The following is a 14,386-nucleotide window of genomic DNA, read 5'->3' on the forward strand; positions in this document are numbered from 1 at the left end:
AAAATGCCCCCAAAACCCAACTCAGAGTGATCTAATATTCTAAGGTTTGTAATTATTGCATCTTCAAAATAAAGCTGTCATTGAGAGTTACTCTCACACACTTCCATATGAAGACTTTTATTAATAACACTGAGAACAGCTCTTCTATTAAAACAGAAAAAACCTTACACACTGCTTTATTAGAAACATTATTGTTACATCCTGCTTATGCATTTTTTCTGACTTACATTTTTCAGGCGGTGTTATTGTAATAGTCTGAGCTGTAAATTCTTCATCAAAATACCTGGTGTCTGTCTCAGATGTCACTTGAGGTTTAAAAGGAGGTACAAGCTGGAAGGCACCAAGAAAAAATACAAAATTACTAAATATCAAAGCAGCCAAATTACTATCAGGAAAACAAGTAAGTTCTTTTTCTCTACACCCCAAATCAAACAAATAGGTCTGTGGAGACGCAGCTGAGTCTCTAACTTCCAGTAAGAGATAAAACCCATTTGAGTCAATCCCAAAAATACCAGTTCAGGATCCAATCAATGGCACAAGAAAGCTAAATTCCAAGTATCACTCTCACATGACTTGCAGATAAATTGAGCTGCATAAAGATAATTACCTAGAAACTCCTCAGGCCAATTTAATTACTCACATAGCTGTCAGGCAAAGGCATCTCAAGATACTTCACCACAACTGGGTGATATAAACAGCTAAGAAGAAAAAGACTATGCAGAAAGCATAATAAGCATGGTTTCGGGGTTTTATTTTCAGTGGGAAGGCCTTCATCTGAGCTTATCATTGAAAGATATTACATGATATGAAAATAAATTTTACATTTGAAAAAAGGCCAGATCAGGCTTAAGGGAGTTGCTGTATCTAAACCTGCCTGCTGCTCTCACAGCACAGTGTGGGATTTCCCAACAGCAAATCACTGGCAGCCACCCTCAGCCTGCAGGCAGGGCTCCCTTGCCCCTCTTTTGACCCAGCTTCACTATCCACCTTCTCTACCAAAAGAACTGCTGATCAATTGTTACTGGAAGGCACACTGAGGATAGAATAACAGTCCAAAAACAGTACAGCAGTTTTGTATGTATGACACTGCAAATTCCATGTGTGTGTGTGATGTGACAATGTTCTTGTTTGTACCTAGGAGCCTTTTGGTGCTATCTTCTTATATGCCCTGAGAATAAGTGTAATTGATTTTCCTTTCAATACAACAGGTTATATCCTGGCTCACTGATGTTATCACCTTGCACGGGGTTTTCACCAGTTTCACATTCTCTCTCTCCAGAACACTAACACCAAACAATTTACTTGGTCATTTGCCCCACAGCAAAGGAGGAGCTGCTGCTAACTCCCTCCCTCCTTTTCCCAAGTTCTATGCTCTAGATGCACAGAGGATCTGTACATACTGAGACTGATTTTATCTGGTCCAGATCTTCAGTAACAGTGCAAAAAATTATTAAGCAAAACCAAATCTATCACTTCATATACTTAACAGAGTACAATAAATCTGATTGATACTTTTACAAAACTAAACTCAGCTTTCCCTTACATTGTTCTGTATGGAAAACATACAACAGCAGAGAGGTATATTGAAGTAAAAGTTCAGGGCATTGCAGAATAAATCCTTAAGGAGCTAACATATATGAGCACAACATGAGAAGAATTTTCCAGGTATAAATCAAGTTCCATCCAATGTTTATAAACAAAGTATTCTCTTTTATTGCACAGATTCCTTCACTTTTTGAAAAGTATTTTTCTATGTACCCAGGCTATCCCGAACAATTCTGCCCTATTAAAGCAGATTTCCAAAGTTGTACATCTTTCCAGCAATGCAGCCACACAATTCCTAAAAACAGACTTATGCCAGTGCAACATCCCACACTACCATTTTATTCTCATTTTTCTATCTGAGGAAAGAACATTCAAAAAACCCCAAAAAAACTGAAAACACCAAGGAAAAACACAGAAAAAAAGAAAAAAAAAAAAAAAGAAAAAACAGCCCCCCCCCCAAAAAACACAGAAAAACAGAAAAAAGCCCACACAAACAAACAAACAAACAAACATGCCTACACAAGATTACAGAAAACCAAGTAATGTATTCTGGTCAAGGCCAAGTGTCCATCACATCCTTTTAAAAAGATTCTTTCACAGATCTAAGCAATAAATTCAGTATGAACAAAATGTACAAGATAACCTGGTTATAACAATTTTACTACTTCTCTGATTGGAATGCTTTTTACTAGTCAGAAACAGAAAATGCCATTTCATAGAAAAAGAAAGCTTTTCATTTTAAAATAATGATAATACAAACCAAGGGGAAATTTTCTTTTTTCCCAAGTCAAGGACAAAAAGCAATGTCTTTTCAATGGTGCAGCACACATTTGCAGTACAACAAGGTACTCCTGCTGTGAAGTACACCTGAGACCTTTCATGCTACACCTGCTTTGCAAAGAGAAGGAGTGAACCCCCTCTATAGTTGTCTATAACAACTGTGAGTCAGGTTGAAGTAGTTAATGAAACACAAAAGGTATGGCAAGGTAAGATCATTACAGGCAGTCATATATGTATGGGTGTGCTGCTGGAGAGGAAAAGGAAAATGCATTAGATGACAAGTTTCTTTCTCAAAAACTTACAGGCTAACTACTGGTTTGTCCGGGGATTTGGGTTTTGGTTTGTTTTTTTTTTTTAATCCACTGAGATGAACAAGCCTCTCTGCAACTTTAAATCATTCCCTTGTTCCCTCCATCTACCTAAAATACTAATGGTTATGGAAAAAACTTTGAAAACATTATTTTAGGAAGAGAAGCACAGTGCTAAGTGACTCTTAAGGAACAAATAATTACAGTAATTTTAATCAGGTATGAAAAGCACCATTACAACAAAACTCTTTAAATTAGTGCTTTGATTCAATGCTCAGCAGCTAGGCTTACTAGAAAACTGCATCAATAACATCCTATAAGTCAGCTGATGAAAATTGCACTGATGAGAGAAGTTCAGCTGTCTGGGGAAGTGAAACAAGTAGAAGACATGAAACTCCAGGCTGTAACTAAAAGGGAGAGACTTGATGAAAATTTATGTCAATGGTGTTTTAGGATTCATCTATCTTACGGCAGTACCTTTCATATCCTGGACATTAAAGCCATTTGGAAACTTCACTGACTGCAAAAACAAACTCTCCAGTCATGTGGGTCTCCACAACAGCATACACTGGTTTTTATCCAGGCTGTGCCTTATGTACATTAACCATCCCCTAAAACCTTTGGAAAAGGGGAGGCAGCAGCCAAGGTTAAGAAGCACAGATACAGATGAACAGAAGTAGCAGAAAGGTTTCTTCAATCTTCGCATACACTTTGCCTCCTTCCTTCACAGCATCACCTCCCCCTCCCACACAGCTGTGTGCACAGAGAACTGGGGATTGCTCCTTCCCATCAGTTCTACCTCCCCTACACCAAACCAACTGCGCTAAAGTCTTGTGGACATCCCACCCCAGACTCCTGAGCTAACACCAAAGACACACCTCCCCTTCCCCAAGTAAATTCTTGGCAATCATCTTTCTGGAGGGGTGTCTCCTTTGTCCATTAGTTGTCAAACTTCACTTAAAAACAGAAAGCAAAATGTCCACGAATTTCAGCTGAAACCATTGGAAAGACAAATGAGGTGCAAATGCTGCAGAGATAAACCTTTAGAGTGACACTCCAGAAGCTTCTACATACATCCCAAGGAAGATTGAAGCTGAGGTTTAATGACAAAGATTGAAACACCCAACATCAACAACCACTCTGATGACCACAACGTGAAGATGTCACTCTACAGCCAGCAACATTTCACATTTGGTGTGTCACCATCATATTTTCTGAAAAATCCTCTTTGCCCAGTATTTCTCTCCTGGGAAGCTGAGCAGCTTCAGAGAAAAAGGAAAACAATATTATCTCATTTGCTTCTCCCGTGTTTTGCTGCTTTGGAATGTGGTTGGAGATTGTTTATCCAACATGTGAATTGTTTTGATTTAATGACCAATTGTGGTCCAGCTGTGTTGGGGCTCTGGAGAGAGTCACAAGTTTTTCATTAGTATCTTGTTAAGCCTTCAGTAAGTATCCTTTCTCTATTCTTTAGTATAGTTTTAGTATAGCATTCTTTAATATAATATAATATAATATCACAAAATAATGAATTAGCATTCTAAGAACATGGGGTCAGATTCATCATTCCTTCCCACGAAGGGGGATCCCAAAAATACCACATTTGGTGCACAAGGAAATAGTATCCACATGCTATTGAGCAGCTATTTCTCATTTCAGGCATGAGAAATCAGAAGACCAAGAGGGATGTGGAAGGCACATCCAGTAGCCTGTGTTCAAAAGGAGTAAGATAAGCTTTTGTTAGGCACAAGCCTTGTCAGTTTGCAAGAGAATTGCAATGCTTGGTCCTGGCTGGCAAACTTTAGTATGGGATAATTTTCTTTAGTGGCCTCAGTTCAGAAAAATTCTCCAACCAGACAGGGAACTGCATCTCCTGACAATCTACTCTATGGAGCAGAAATACAGATTTTCTGGGTTTATGCATTACACACACACATATGCATAGATATGCATGTGTCTGTACAAATAAAGAAATAAAAGTCTAAACTCAGTGTGAGTTAAGTGACTTTAAGAGTTTGTGTTCAAGACAAAAATCCAATTTCATATCCATCTGTCAAGCTGAATCTGCCCTGGCCATTTCAAAGGCTTGATGTTAGAAATGACAGCAGAAGCAATATCAAATTCTTAGTGTCTTCATTATCTCCAGTGAATGGCATTTCCATTTGGCACCCATCAAGAGCAGTGTGTGAGAAACACCACAGTTTCTCCACAGTTCAAGTGCTGGAAAATTTGACACTCATGTCCTAGAGGAAGGAAAGGGGCAGGCACAGTATTTGACTGTTGTAGGTACACTGAAATGTACAGGCTTGATTCTACAACTTGAACTTTCTCACACTTAGTGAACAACTACATAAATACTTCAGTATGGGAGAAAACATGTAACACTACTTGTTCAAAGATCATTTACCAGGAATCACTTGTCTTAGTGTTGTACATGAAGTGGCTGAAGCTACCTCAAAGTAACCATGATACACTCAATCTGCCAAATGAAAAGTATGATACTTAACATCAATCTGATCTTTCTTCTCCTTTTAATTTAAAGGGAATTTTCAGAGAATTGCAGAATATGCCGAGTTGGAAGGCACCCACAAAGATCATCACATACAAGTCCCAGCCCTGCACCACACCATTCCCAAGTGTCACTATGTGCCTGAGAGTGCTGTTCAAACATTTCTTGAGCTCTGTCAGGCTGGTGCTGTGGCCACATCCTTGGGAGCCTGCTCCAGTGCCCAACCACCCTCTGGGTGCAGAACCTTTTCCTAATAGCCACCCTAAACCTCCCCTGACATCACTTCAGACCATTCCACTACTGTAAAAATCCCATCAACCAACAGACTGCAGCTGAGCTGTGCTGAGTAGATGGGAGGAACATCTGTCCATGCCCCTCAAACTAGAGTTTCTGCCTGGGAGAATGAAGGTCATTTGAGCTGAGCTTCAAGACAGTCAGCAGCATTCCTCAGGGACTGGTTCCTCCCCATCCACGGCCCCAAAGGCAGCAGCCACAGCACAGCTGGGAATTGGGAATACCCCACAGACCCTGCATGCAGTGGTCCTGGGCAGGGGGGAGGAGAAAGAGCTGGAATTTCAGTAGTGGGAGGACACAAGTCCACAGGAAAACTGGCTTCAGCAGGGAGGTTTACCCATGGATAAACTGTTTCCCAAGTGACACAATGCTGTTACCATAGACAGAGTGAAACCACAAACCCCCAGCAACATAAGTTTCAAAATCAGAAACACTTATGTATACTCTCCTCCCTGTAAATTCAAGCAGCTGGGAGAAGGGTGGCAATCAACATCTAGATTGTTTAACCATATAGTTTAAGGTATCAGACTGGTTAGATGTTGTCTGATCTTTTTACAACTTCACATGGCAGCAACACAAAAGCAACCAACAAAGGTAACTTCTGCAGGTATTGTGGCAGCGCAGATTATTGTCTGAAAATAGTATGATTTAATTAGCAACAACCTAAAACCAAATGGTGGTGCTTTCCTATTTACCTCCCACCCTCTCCCTGCACAATCTGATACACAGAAGTACTTAAATGTGCATTTTAGATCATAGTTTTACTGCAGATTTTGCCAGGCCCGAACCCAGGGCTTGGATCATGGGATTTCATCATTTGCTGGGTTTGTGTCTTGAGTAAACTAAGGCAGCCACAGCTGAAGGGTGAGGAACAGCTTCTTGCAGCTGTCAGACATCCTGCTGAAAGTCACTGCCTTCACAGTGGGACAGGGGCCTCCAAAAGCACTCCTGCATCAAAGCCAGGGGGGCCTCCCCCTTCAACCACTGCAGCCACTTGTCCCTGCTCCCTTGAATCCCAACAGATTCATTTGCTGGCACTTCCTAATTTTCTTCAGAGACAATTGGAGGTATTACCACAAATCAGAACATGCATCTCAACCCAAATTTCCACATGGTTTCTCCCATCTTTCATCCATATCATATGCAGGAGGAACACCAGACTTCACTAAAAGGTCAGGATCTCCTTTGCCATGAGGTTACTGAGTGCTTCAAGCTGCAAGCCTGAACACATACCCAAATTTTGACCTTTTAAGTAATACCCAAGTGCTTTTTGTTCAGTGAAAGACCCTAAATAGATAATGTGTCAACTTTAGTGTATTTCTGCTACCCAAATAAAAATCTGCTAAAGCAATTCTTACATGAGAAACAGAGAAATTTCAAACAGCTTCCTGATTCTACCTAAAAATAAAACAAGTATTTTATTTAGTACATGGGCTTTTGAAGTCTTCAGAGTTTGCCAAACTATTCAATTTCTCATACTCAGGCAGAGAGATAAAAACTTATCAGGGCTGAGATGATCACAGGAAGAACCTGGCACAGGCTGCTCTCTTTCATATGCCCTCATGGTTTTTCTGCCAAAAATAAATACATCAGATCACAAATGCTAACTACTATACATTTTTCATTTAAAGGCAACGACCTTCTCTGCTCCAGTGTGCCATACAATATTTTTTTATCATTATGTAGTACCAAATTAGGTTATCTAGTTAGCAGTATCAGAAACTGAATAATTCCATTTGACCATTTGGATCCGTTTGACCTGACAGAGCTGTGGTCTGTCACATAAAATACATGAAATAGTTTAGAGATATATAATTCTGTTTGTAATCACACCAGGAAAGTGATAACCTAGTAAAAAGATAAAATTAGAGGCACAGGAGCACAGTGGGCACATGTACAAAGCTATCACCCAGCAACTACTCAGAATCCACATGATTTTTTGGTTTCCATTACTCTGAGAGTGAACTTCAGTTCTTTCGTTCCTAACAGAAACATACTCCTGAAATGCAGCCAGAAAATTACAGTGCCATGGTGCTTAAAACTCAGGCAAAATTACTGTGAAATATTTTTACTATGCAAACAATTATATCCACTATCAGTTTCACTAAGTGACCCTACTGCTGAAGACTCTACATCCAACAACAAACCGCAACAGAGGCAAGCCTAGAATAAACCTACTTAAAAATCAAATTTATTTGATTCTTCGAGTTATTTTAGAATACCAAAATACCTCAAAAATATTCATGTAAGCATTCTAATGTACATATTTGATGAAAGTTCATTAACCTTATTATTATGTTTGAGGATTATATTTCAGAGCATAGCTCTGAAGTCTGCAGAGTGTGTAAGACTGTGTGTGCAGAAGGAACAATGGATATTTTAACCAGGCAAACAAGGAACAAATAGGAACAAAACTATTTTTAATTACACAGAAAAGCAGACAGTCAGAAGTCATTTCCATGACTTGTTTTTCCATAAAGGACACACTGTGTGCTAATGCTGCACAGAAGCAATTCTTATGATCCTTGAAGTGAACTGTCCAACTGAGGAAATTCAGTTGATATTTCACTGGCAAATTTAGTTTCTCAAAGCAAGAGTGTCCGCAGTAAACAAAGAATTTCTCTAGTTATGATACTCCAATAAGCCAATATCTACTTCCACAAGCATAAAACCAAAGTGCTGACATTTATATATTTTATATAATTATATATATATTTTTTTTTTAATCTGCAAAATGCCTCCTTTTATTTTAATAGCTCAAAAAAAGATCTTGACTGAAACACATTTGCCATGCTCATTTGGAAAGAATCAAAGCACAATTAACAGTATCTATATATTCTTAACTAAATAAGATGCTGAACACAGTGTAGAATTGAAAGTTCTATTTCTAATGTAAGATAATTAAGAAATGTTTTTCAAGGGAGCAAGAATAATGTAACAGGGATTTTTTTCCCTCACCCACTCCTAGCACATTGCAATCTTATTAATTTTAGTGTAGTGGTTTTTTTGTTTTACTTCAGAAAGGTCCTCAACTTGTATTTTTAGATTTTATTCTCACAGTGCTTCTCTACAATGTCCTTACATAATCAACCAGTGGTTGAGCTCATAAAGTAACCTGATTAATATACTTGCTCTGATTATTTATTGTAGAGTTTCTTGAAACCTTGTGATACTGCCAGGGAAAAATCACACTTGTATCAAGTAATTTCAGAGTACCATATTTTGTATCATCATATACAGGCTTTCATTTCAATTCCGGTATTTGTCAGAGAAGTTACCACACCAACAACCACACATTTTTAAAATTCCAGTTCAACAACAACTGAAAAAACAGTTTGTATCATTGACATTGTAGCATAAACATATTCTGCTCAGTCGTATGTCTTCCATTTTCCTTTTATTTGAACAAAGCAAGAAAAAAAGGAGAAAAAACTATCTTTTAAAATTACGCAGCTCAACTGGCAGATTAACAATGTAAAACAGTTGGGGAAAAAAGAGAAGTCTTTATCAAAATAGAAAGGGTTTATAGCAACAAGTAAATTCTTACAGAAATACTGAGATAAAATCAGTTTCTGTATATAAAACAACTGAACTGGAATTGAGTTTCACTCCCAAGTAAGATAAATTCATTTTCTAAAATCATTCTCAAAGTGTTGATCAATACAGGAACAGGACTGGGTTTGGAGAAAACTTTTCCATTTGAATTCCCAGCACTTGCTTTCTCCACAAGCTGTTTTGGCTTAGTGTTTGAACACTATTTTAATTCTCTCAGATATCTCTTTAAGTTTGAAAAAGGTTTTTACTTATACACAAACAATCAGAAAGTAGAATTTTGCTACAATCACTTAATTTCCCTTTTTCATAAAACAACTTTTCACTAGAAGGCAGAAATAAAATGACAATTCAAGATAAGCTATATTACATTTTTCCCATTATCTTGAGTCATACATGTACTTTTCTCTTGAAAGCCCAGGAAGAAAAACGAAAAGGAAAAATTTGGACATTTACATAATTAAAGTTTTAGGTTGGTTTGCAAAATTTACAATTTACTTCTGGTGAACTGACAAATTATTATTGAAAACACAAAGATTAGGTAAGTATACCTTGTTCAGAATAATTCTTCAGTTGTATTAACACAAAAAAGTTGCAAAGAAAAAAATTGCTAACTGCAGAGAATAGCAGTCTATGACTGTCATTGAAACCACCTCACAGAAGCCAGATTATGCAATGCCACACAAAGACATACCTTTTTATCATACACATCTTGCCAGTTTACTCCAGCAAAGAAACTATGACGCATGATTTCCTTGGCATCATCTGGGCCTCCACCAAGTCTAAAGAGAGTGGGGGAAAAAACACATATTAAACTTTTATAGAGAGATCAAGTTATTGCTACAGTTGGAAAAGTGACCATTTCTTTTTGACTATCTGGGGACAATTCTCACACAACTAATTTGAAGATTTCACTTGTTTAACATGAATTCTGGTGATCTCGAGAGAATTTGTGATAGCAAAAGTACACATGCCATGGTCTGTTCTTTTTGATTATTCCAACTACAGTGTTTGTCACTGTCCATGATGAGCTTTTTTAGTAATTCATTAATTTTAAAAACATACTTAAGTTTAGTTTGTTTGAAAGCCCAGCTAATGTTCTGGCATTATTAAAACCCAAACCAACCCAATAATGCTGATATAAAATTTTGCCAAAGACGTGCCAGGCACTGAATCAGTAATGACTTGTGCATCATTTTTATACAGTGTTCACTGCTGTTGCATCTGGGTGCTGTAACAATTAACCAATTACCATAAAATAGTCTCAATCTGAGTCAATTAGTATAAATTAATAAATTGTAGGCCTGCTGAGAAGGTTATTTAAAGGCCATTGTAAATAACCACACTACTCACTGTGGCCCATAGCTTGCCAAAGCCAGACTCTGTCTGGTAAATCGTCTTAGGAAGTGAATTTCACCTACTTTGGGTGAACTTGCCCAAGGTGGTTTGAGCTCACAGAAGGGGTCACTGGTGCCAAGAGAGGAGTGTCCTGCCCATACCTCTCTTCTCTCATTTGCATCTGCAGCATCATTCCCACTTGATGACTGTGAGCAGAATCAGCTCCCTAACCTGGAGAAAAACTAACCCTGACATGAGAACAGAAGAGAGAACTGGCCAATTTTTTGTTGCATTAACAAGTCCACTTTGACAAGCTGAGTGAGCTCCCTTGAGCTGCTGTTGTTGGTTGAGAAATAACTCCACATCCAAGGATAGGAACCTCTGTCCTTCTCAACAGCACATTGACTTCAGGACTGCTCAGCTCTCATCTAACTTCTCCCTGAGACCTGGGATCCTACTGCCCTAACAGAAGGAAGATGCAGCAGAAAAAAAGCTCCTCTTAACTAAATAAGCAGACCATACGTGCTAAATGTTAACAAGAAAAGAGACAAAAACAGTGTGTGTTTCATTAAAAAGAACTGCTAAAGATATAAAGACAAATTCTAAAGGCAAGCATTTCAGTAAGATAAATTCCTTTCTGAAGCATTTATTGTACAGAGGAATAATTTCCACAACCAAGAAGAAAGTCTGTTTTGGTAATACCCTGCTGCCAAATTTCAAAAATATTCTGGACTACTACGTCAGTCTTGCAATAACTGAGTGTCAAGTTATTCTAATTTTCAAGCTGTATTCCTCCTTGTTTCTCAACTACTCATTGTAAAATTCTCTACATCTTGGCAAAACATGGCAGCTAGCCTTCATTCTCCAGGCTTCTCTCAATATCTTCTAGCTGCTCACAAAGAAGCTGAGTTGTGTTAATCTCTGTGTTCCTCCCCTACTTAGCATTAACTAGCAGAAGAACTTGAATATAAATAAGCTTCTAAATATAAGTCTGTAATAAACACTACTGTCTGCAAAGATTAATTACAAGGAAGCATCTTTCCAATTCTAAAGGTTAATATATTTGATGGGTCAGACTGTTTGGAGGTTCAAAAGCATTAGGAGTTGCTACAGAAACACAGTTCTACTCTACTCTGCCTGTATGTGGCTGCCTGGTCACAGTTTGCTATTCCTGTATAGATAAGTTGAGCTGGAGCAGACAAACTGACCCCTTGTTCTGTCCTGCCTGCTGCACTTGGCTGCATCCTGGCAAATCCCTTGGAGAAACACAACCAGGCCTGTCCTGAGTGCCTGCAGGCAATGCCCACTACTCAAACCTTCTTGAGAACAAGCAGCAGCTGAAGGAGGACTAGAGAACAGGCAGGCAAAATCTGCTGCCCCAAAAACATGCCAAGAGCCTCACAAGAATGACAAAGATATTGGGGAGGGAAAAGGTACCTACAGACAAATCCCACTGATTTACAAAGTCAGAGATTTTGGAGCCATGGAAGACTGGACACTGCTGGTCCAGCACTGGAGCCACTGGAAAATGACTCTGCTGGGTAACTATCCCAGAAGGAAAAGCGCAACACAGGAGAGCACAGACAGCAGCTGGGTGACACTTGCTTTCAAACTGCTCCTTTAAATTTCAATCCAGTTGTATTATTTAACAAATTACTAGTTTAATGGTCTAATATGTGATTTATTTATATGCTCTAATAAATGTAGCTGTGCCTGCCTATGCAACTCTCCTGCCATCACCAGGAACAAGTGCTACAGTCCCCATGAGACACTGCAGTTAAGTTATACTGGGAAAAACAATTAAGATCTTTCGCTTTGTTCCAGTGCTCATTCTTAACCTGAAGAGATCCCCATGTTTGCTGTGAATGATTTAAAAAATTTGTCTTCCACAAGCTTTTCTTCCTTTTGCTGGTTAAATTCATATTGTAAATCGCTGTTGGAATGAAAAAATAAAAATTTAAGATTGTAGGGCTGTGTACAACCCTGTTCTGTGATTGACAGCTCCTTCAGCCAGGAAGACCATGCACCACAGACCTATTTTTACATTAGTCAGCACAATAGAGCATTTATTATGCCTGTGTGGCCAAATAATTTCACTTACCGTTTATTTGGATCCTTTATCAGTAGACCTGATAATAATGATTTTGCATCTGCAGATAGAGTTCGAGGAAATTTTATGTCCTCCATTAATATCAGTTCAAATAGTTTCTCATGATCTTGGTTGTAGAAGGGTAATCTTCCACACATCATCTCATACATGACAACTCCTAATCCCCACCAGTCCACTGCACGGCCATAGTCATTATCTTCTAACACCTGAGACAGAAACCAAAAGCATCTTTAAGACATAAACTCTTTCATACACCATCATTTCAGTCTGTTTGATGCATCTCTATATGAATGTGTTTCTGAGACTTTATTTCCAGAGTATGCTTAAAGGACTGTCAGAACCTGACCCAAAACTGCAGCACTGACTCACACACCTGAGCTCACTGAAATTCCAGGCTTGCCAGGCACTGCACCGCTAAAAGCAAAATTAAAATTTGACAATTAGCTGCTCCAAACAATCATGACTTCTTTATTTACCCTTTCCTATGTCCTCTGCCAGACCATTTATAGCAACCACAGCTTTAGGAAGAGACACTGTCTACAGGTACTACATGGGCACCAATGCCTCATTTAAAAGAGTGAAGCATCTGTTTGCTCAGTCACTTTCCTCTCTTTTACCCCACCTGTCTCAAGTCTCCAATTTAGAACCACCTTAATCTTATTGAGACAGTTTAGTTTCTTTATGATCTTTGTTTAGAGTCCTCAATGCCTTTCTCCTGCCGTTTCATTTCGTTCCATTACATAGTCCTAACAGCTGAACTGTGCCAATGCAAAAAACCACGGCAGTGTTTCTACAGTACTTTATTACAAAACAAAGCTTATAGGGTATTATACAAACACAGAAACTGGTCAAGTTTATACAATTTGTTAACATAATGTCACCAATGTTATGTACCTAAAAACAACTTATTCCACAGCCCTTCTCCCAGCAGTGCCAGAGAATTGGAATTAGAAATTTAAGCAGTGTATCTTGACCTTAATACACCTTCATATTAAATTGCGTATTAAATTGCATGGAGACAACATAACAGCAGCATTCAGCCATAGAAATTACAAGCAATAAGAAAATTGAAGGCTACTGGATATTTCATTCCAATTTCTATAAATTTCTCATAGATCATGCCTCTTCATACAAAAAAAGATGAAACAGAAGTCAAGAAATCTTAAAACAGGAGGCATTACAATTGTGTGTGTCAAATAGCCAATATTTGCTGCACAAGAGCTATCAAAAACTTTAAAGCAAGAAACAAAAAACCTTAAAACAATAACAAACAGAAAAATCAAAGAAATGCAACTAATACAGTAGAAATGCATTTGTAAAGAATTTAAATAATTCTTTATAGAGAATTGTTACTGTATCACAGAAGGCTAATTCTGAAAGGCAGCACCCAATGACTGATTTTATAAAAAAGAACAAACCAACAACAAATCAATCCCCAGAAAACAAGATACTTTTTACAACCATCACAAAGAGCTCCTCCAGATTCAAGCTGTAAGCAGACATACAGAAACAGTAATTTAGATACTCGGTAGTGAAAGTAAACCTTTCAGTCTTTAAAGAATAAGGCAACCTCTACAAGATCAGAAATAACTTTATCCATAAGCAGGTTATCTTGCAATTGTCTAAAATGTGTAATAGAGGGGTGTTGAGCTCATTTAGGTGCCTCTCCTCTTGCTCCCCCAGTAAACCCAAGCCTGCTCTCAAGAATCTGGGATGGCTGTTAGCAGAAGCAACATGCAGTCTGACCCACTATGGCAATTTTGGAAAATGTTTGGAAATCCCACAGTAATGAATGCATTCATACTGCTACTTTTCACTGTCCTTAAGGATTAGTAGCAGAAACATGAGGAAAAGAAGTATATTAAAAATCCTTCTTGAGTATATAAGATTAAAAAATCATAAATATTAACACATTAACACATATGATTTACAACTGTGCCAAAACAAACA

General features: G+C 38.2%; 1 protein-coding gene across 4 annotated transcripts in view; it reads right to left on the bottom strand.

Moving 5' to 3' along the window:
• AKT3 (AKT serine/threonine kinase 3) overlaps window positions 1–14,386 on the bottom strand; it is a 151,401-nt gene that overhangs the window by 9,117 nt on the left and 127,898 nt on the right. For all 4 annotated transcript variants that reach the window (XM_074537262.1, XM_074537261.1, XM_074537263.1 and 1 more), the window contains exons 11-13: window positions 12,428–12,642; window positions 9,683–9,770; window positions 228–330 (exon numbers count right to left, since the gene is read on the bottom strand). In XM_074537262.1, the coding sequence (XP_074393363.1) occupies window positions 228–330; window positions 9,683–9,770; window positions 12,428–12,642 (406 nt within the window). The remainder of the gene's footprint in view (window positions 1–227; window positions 331–9,682; window positions 9,771–12,427; window positions 12,643–14,386) is intronic.

This window comes from Zonotrichia albicollis, chromosome 3 (genome assembly GCF_047830755.1).
Source record: "Zonotrichia albicollis isolate bZonAlb1 chromosome 3, bZonAlb1.hap1, whole genome shotgun sequence".
NCBI classification, from domain to species: domain Eukaryota; kingdom Metazoa; phylum Chordata; class Aves; order Passeriformes; family Passerellidae; genus Zonotrichia; species Zonotrichia albicollis.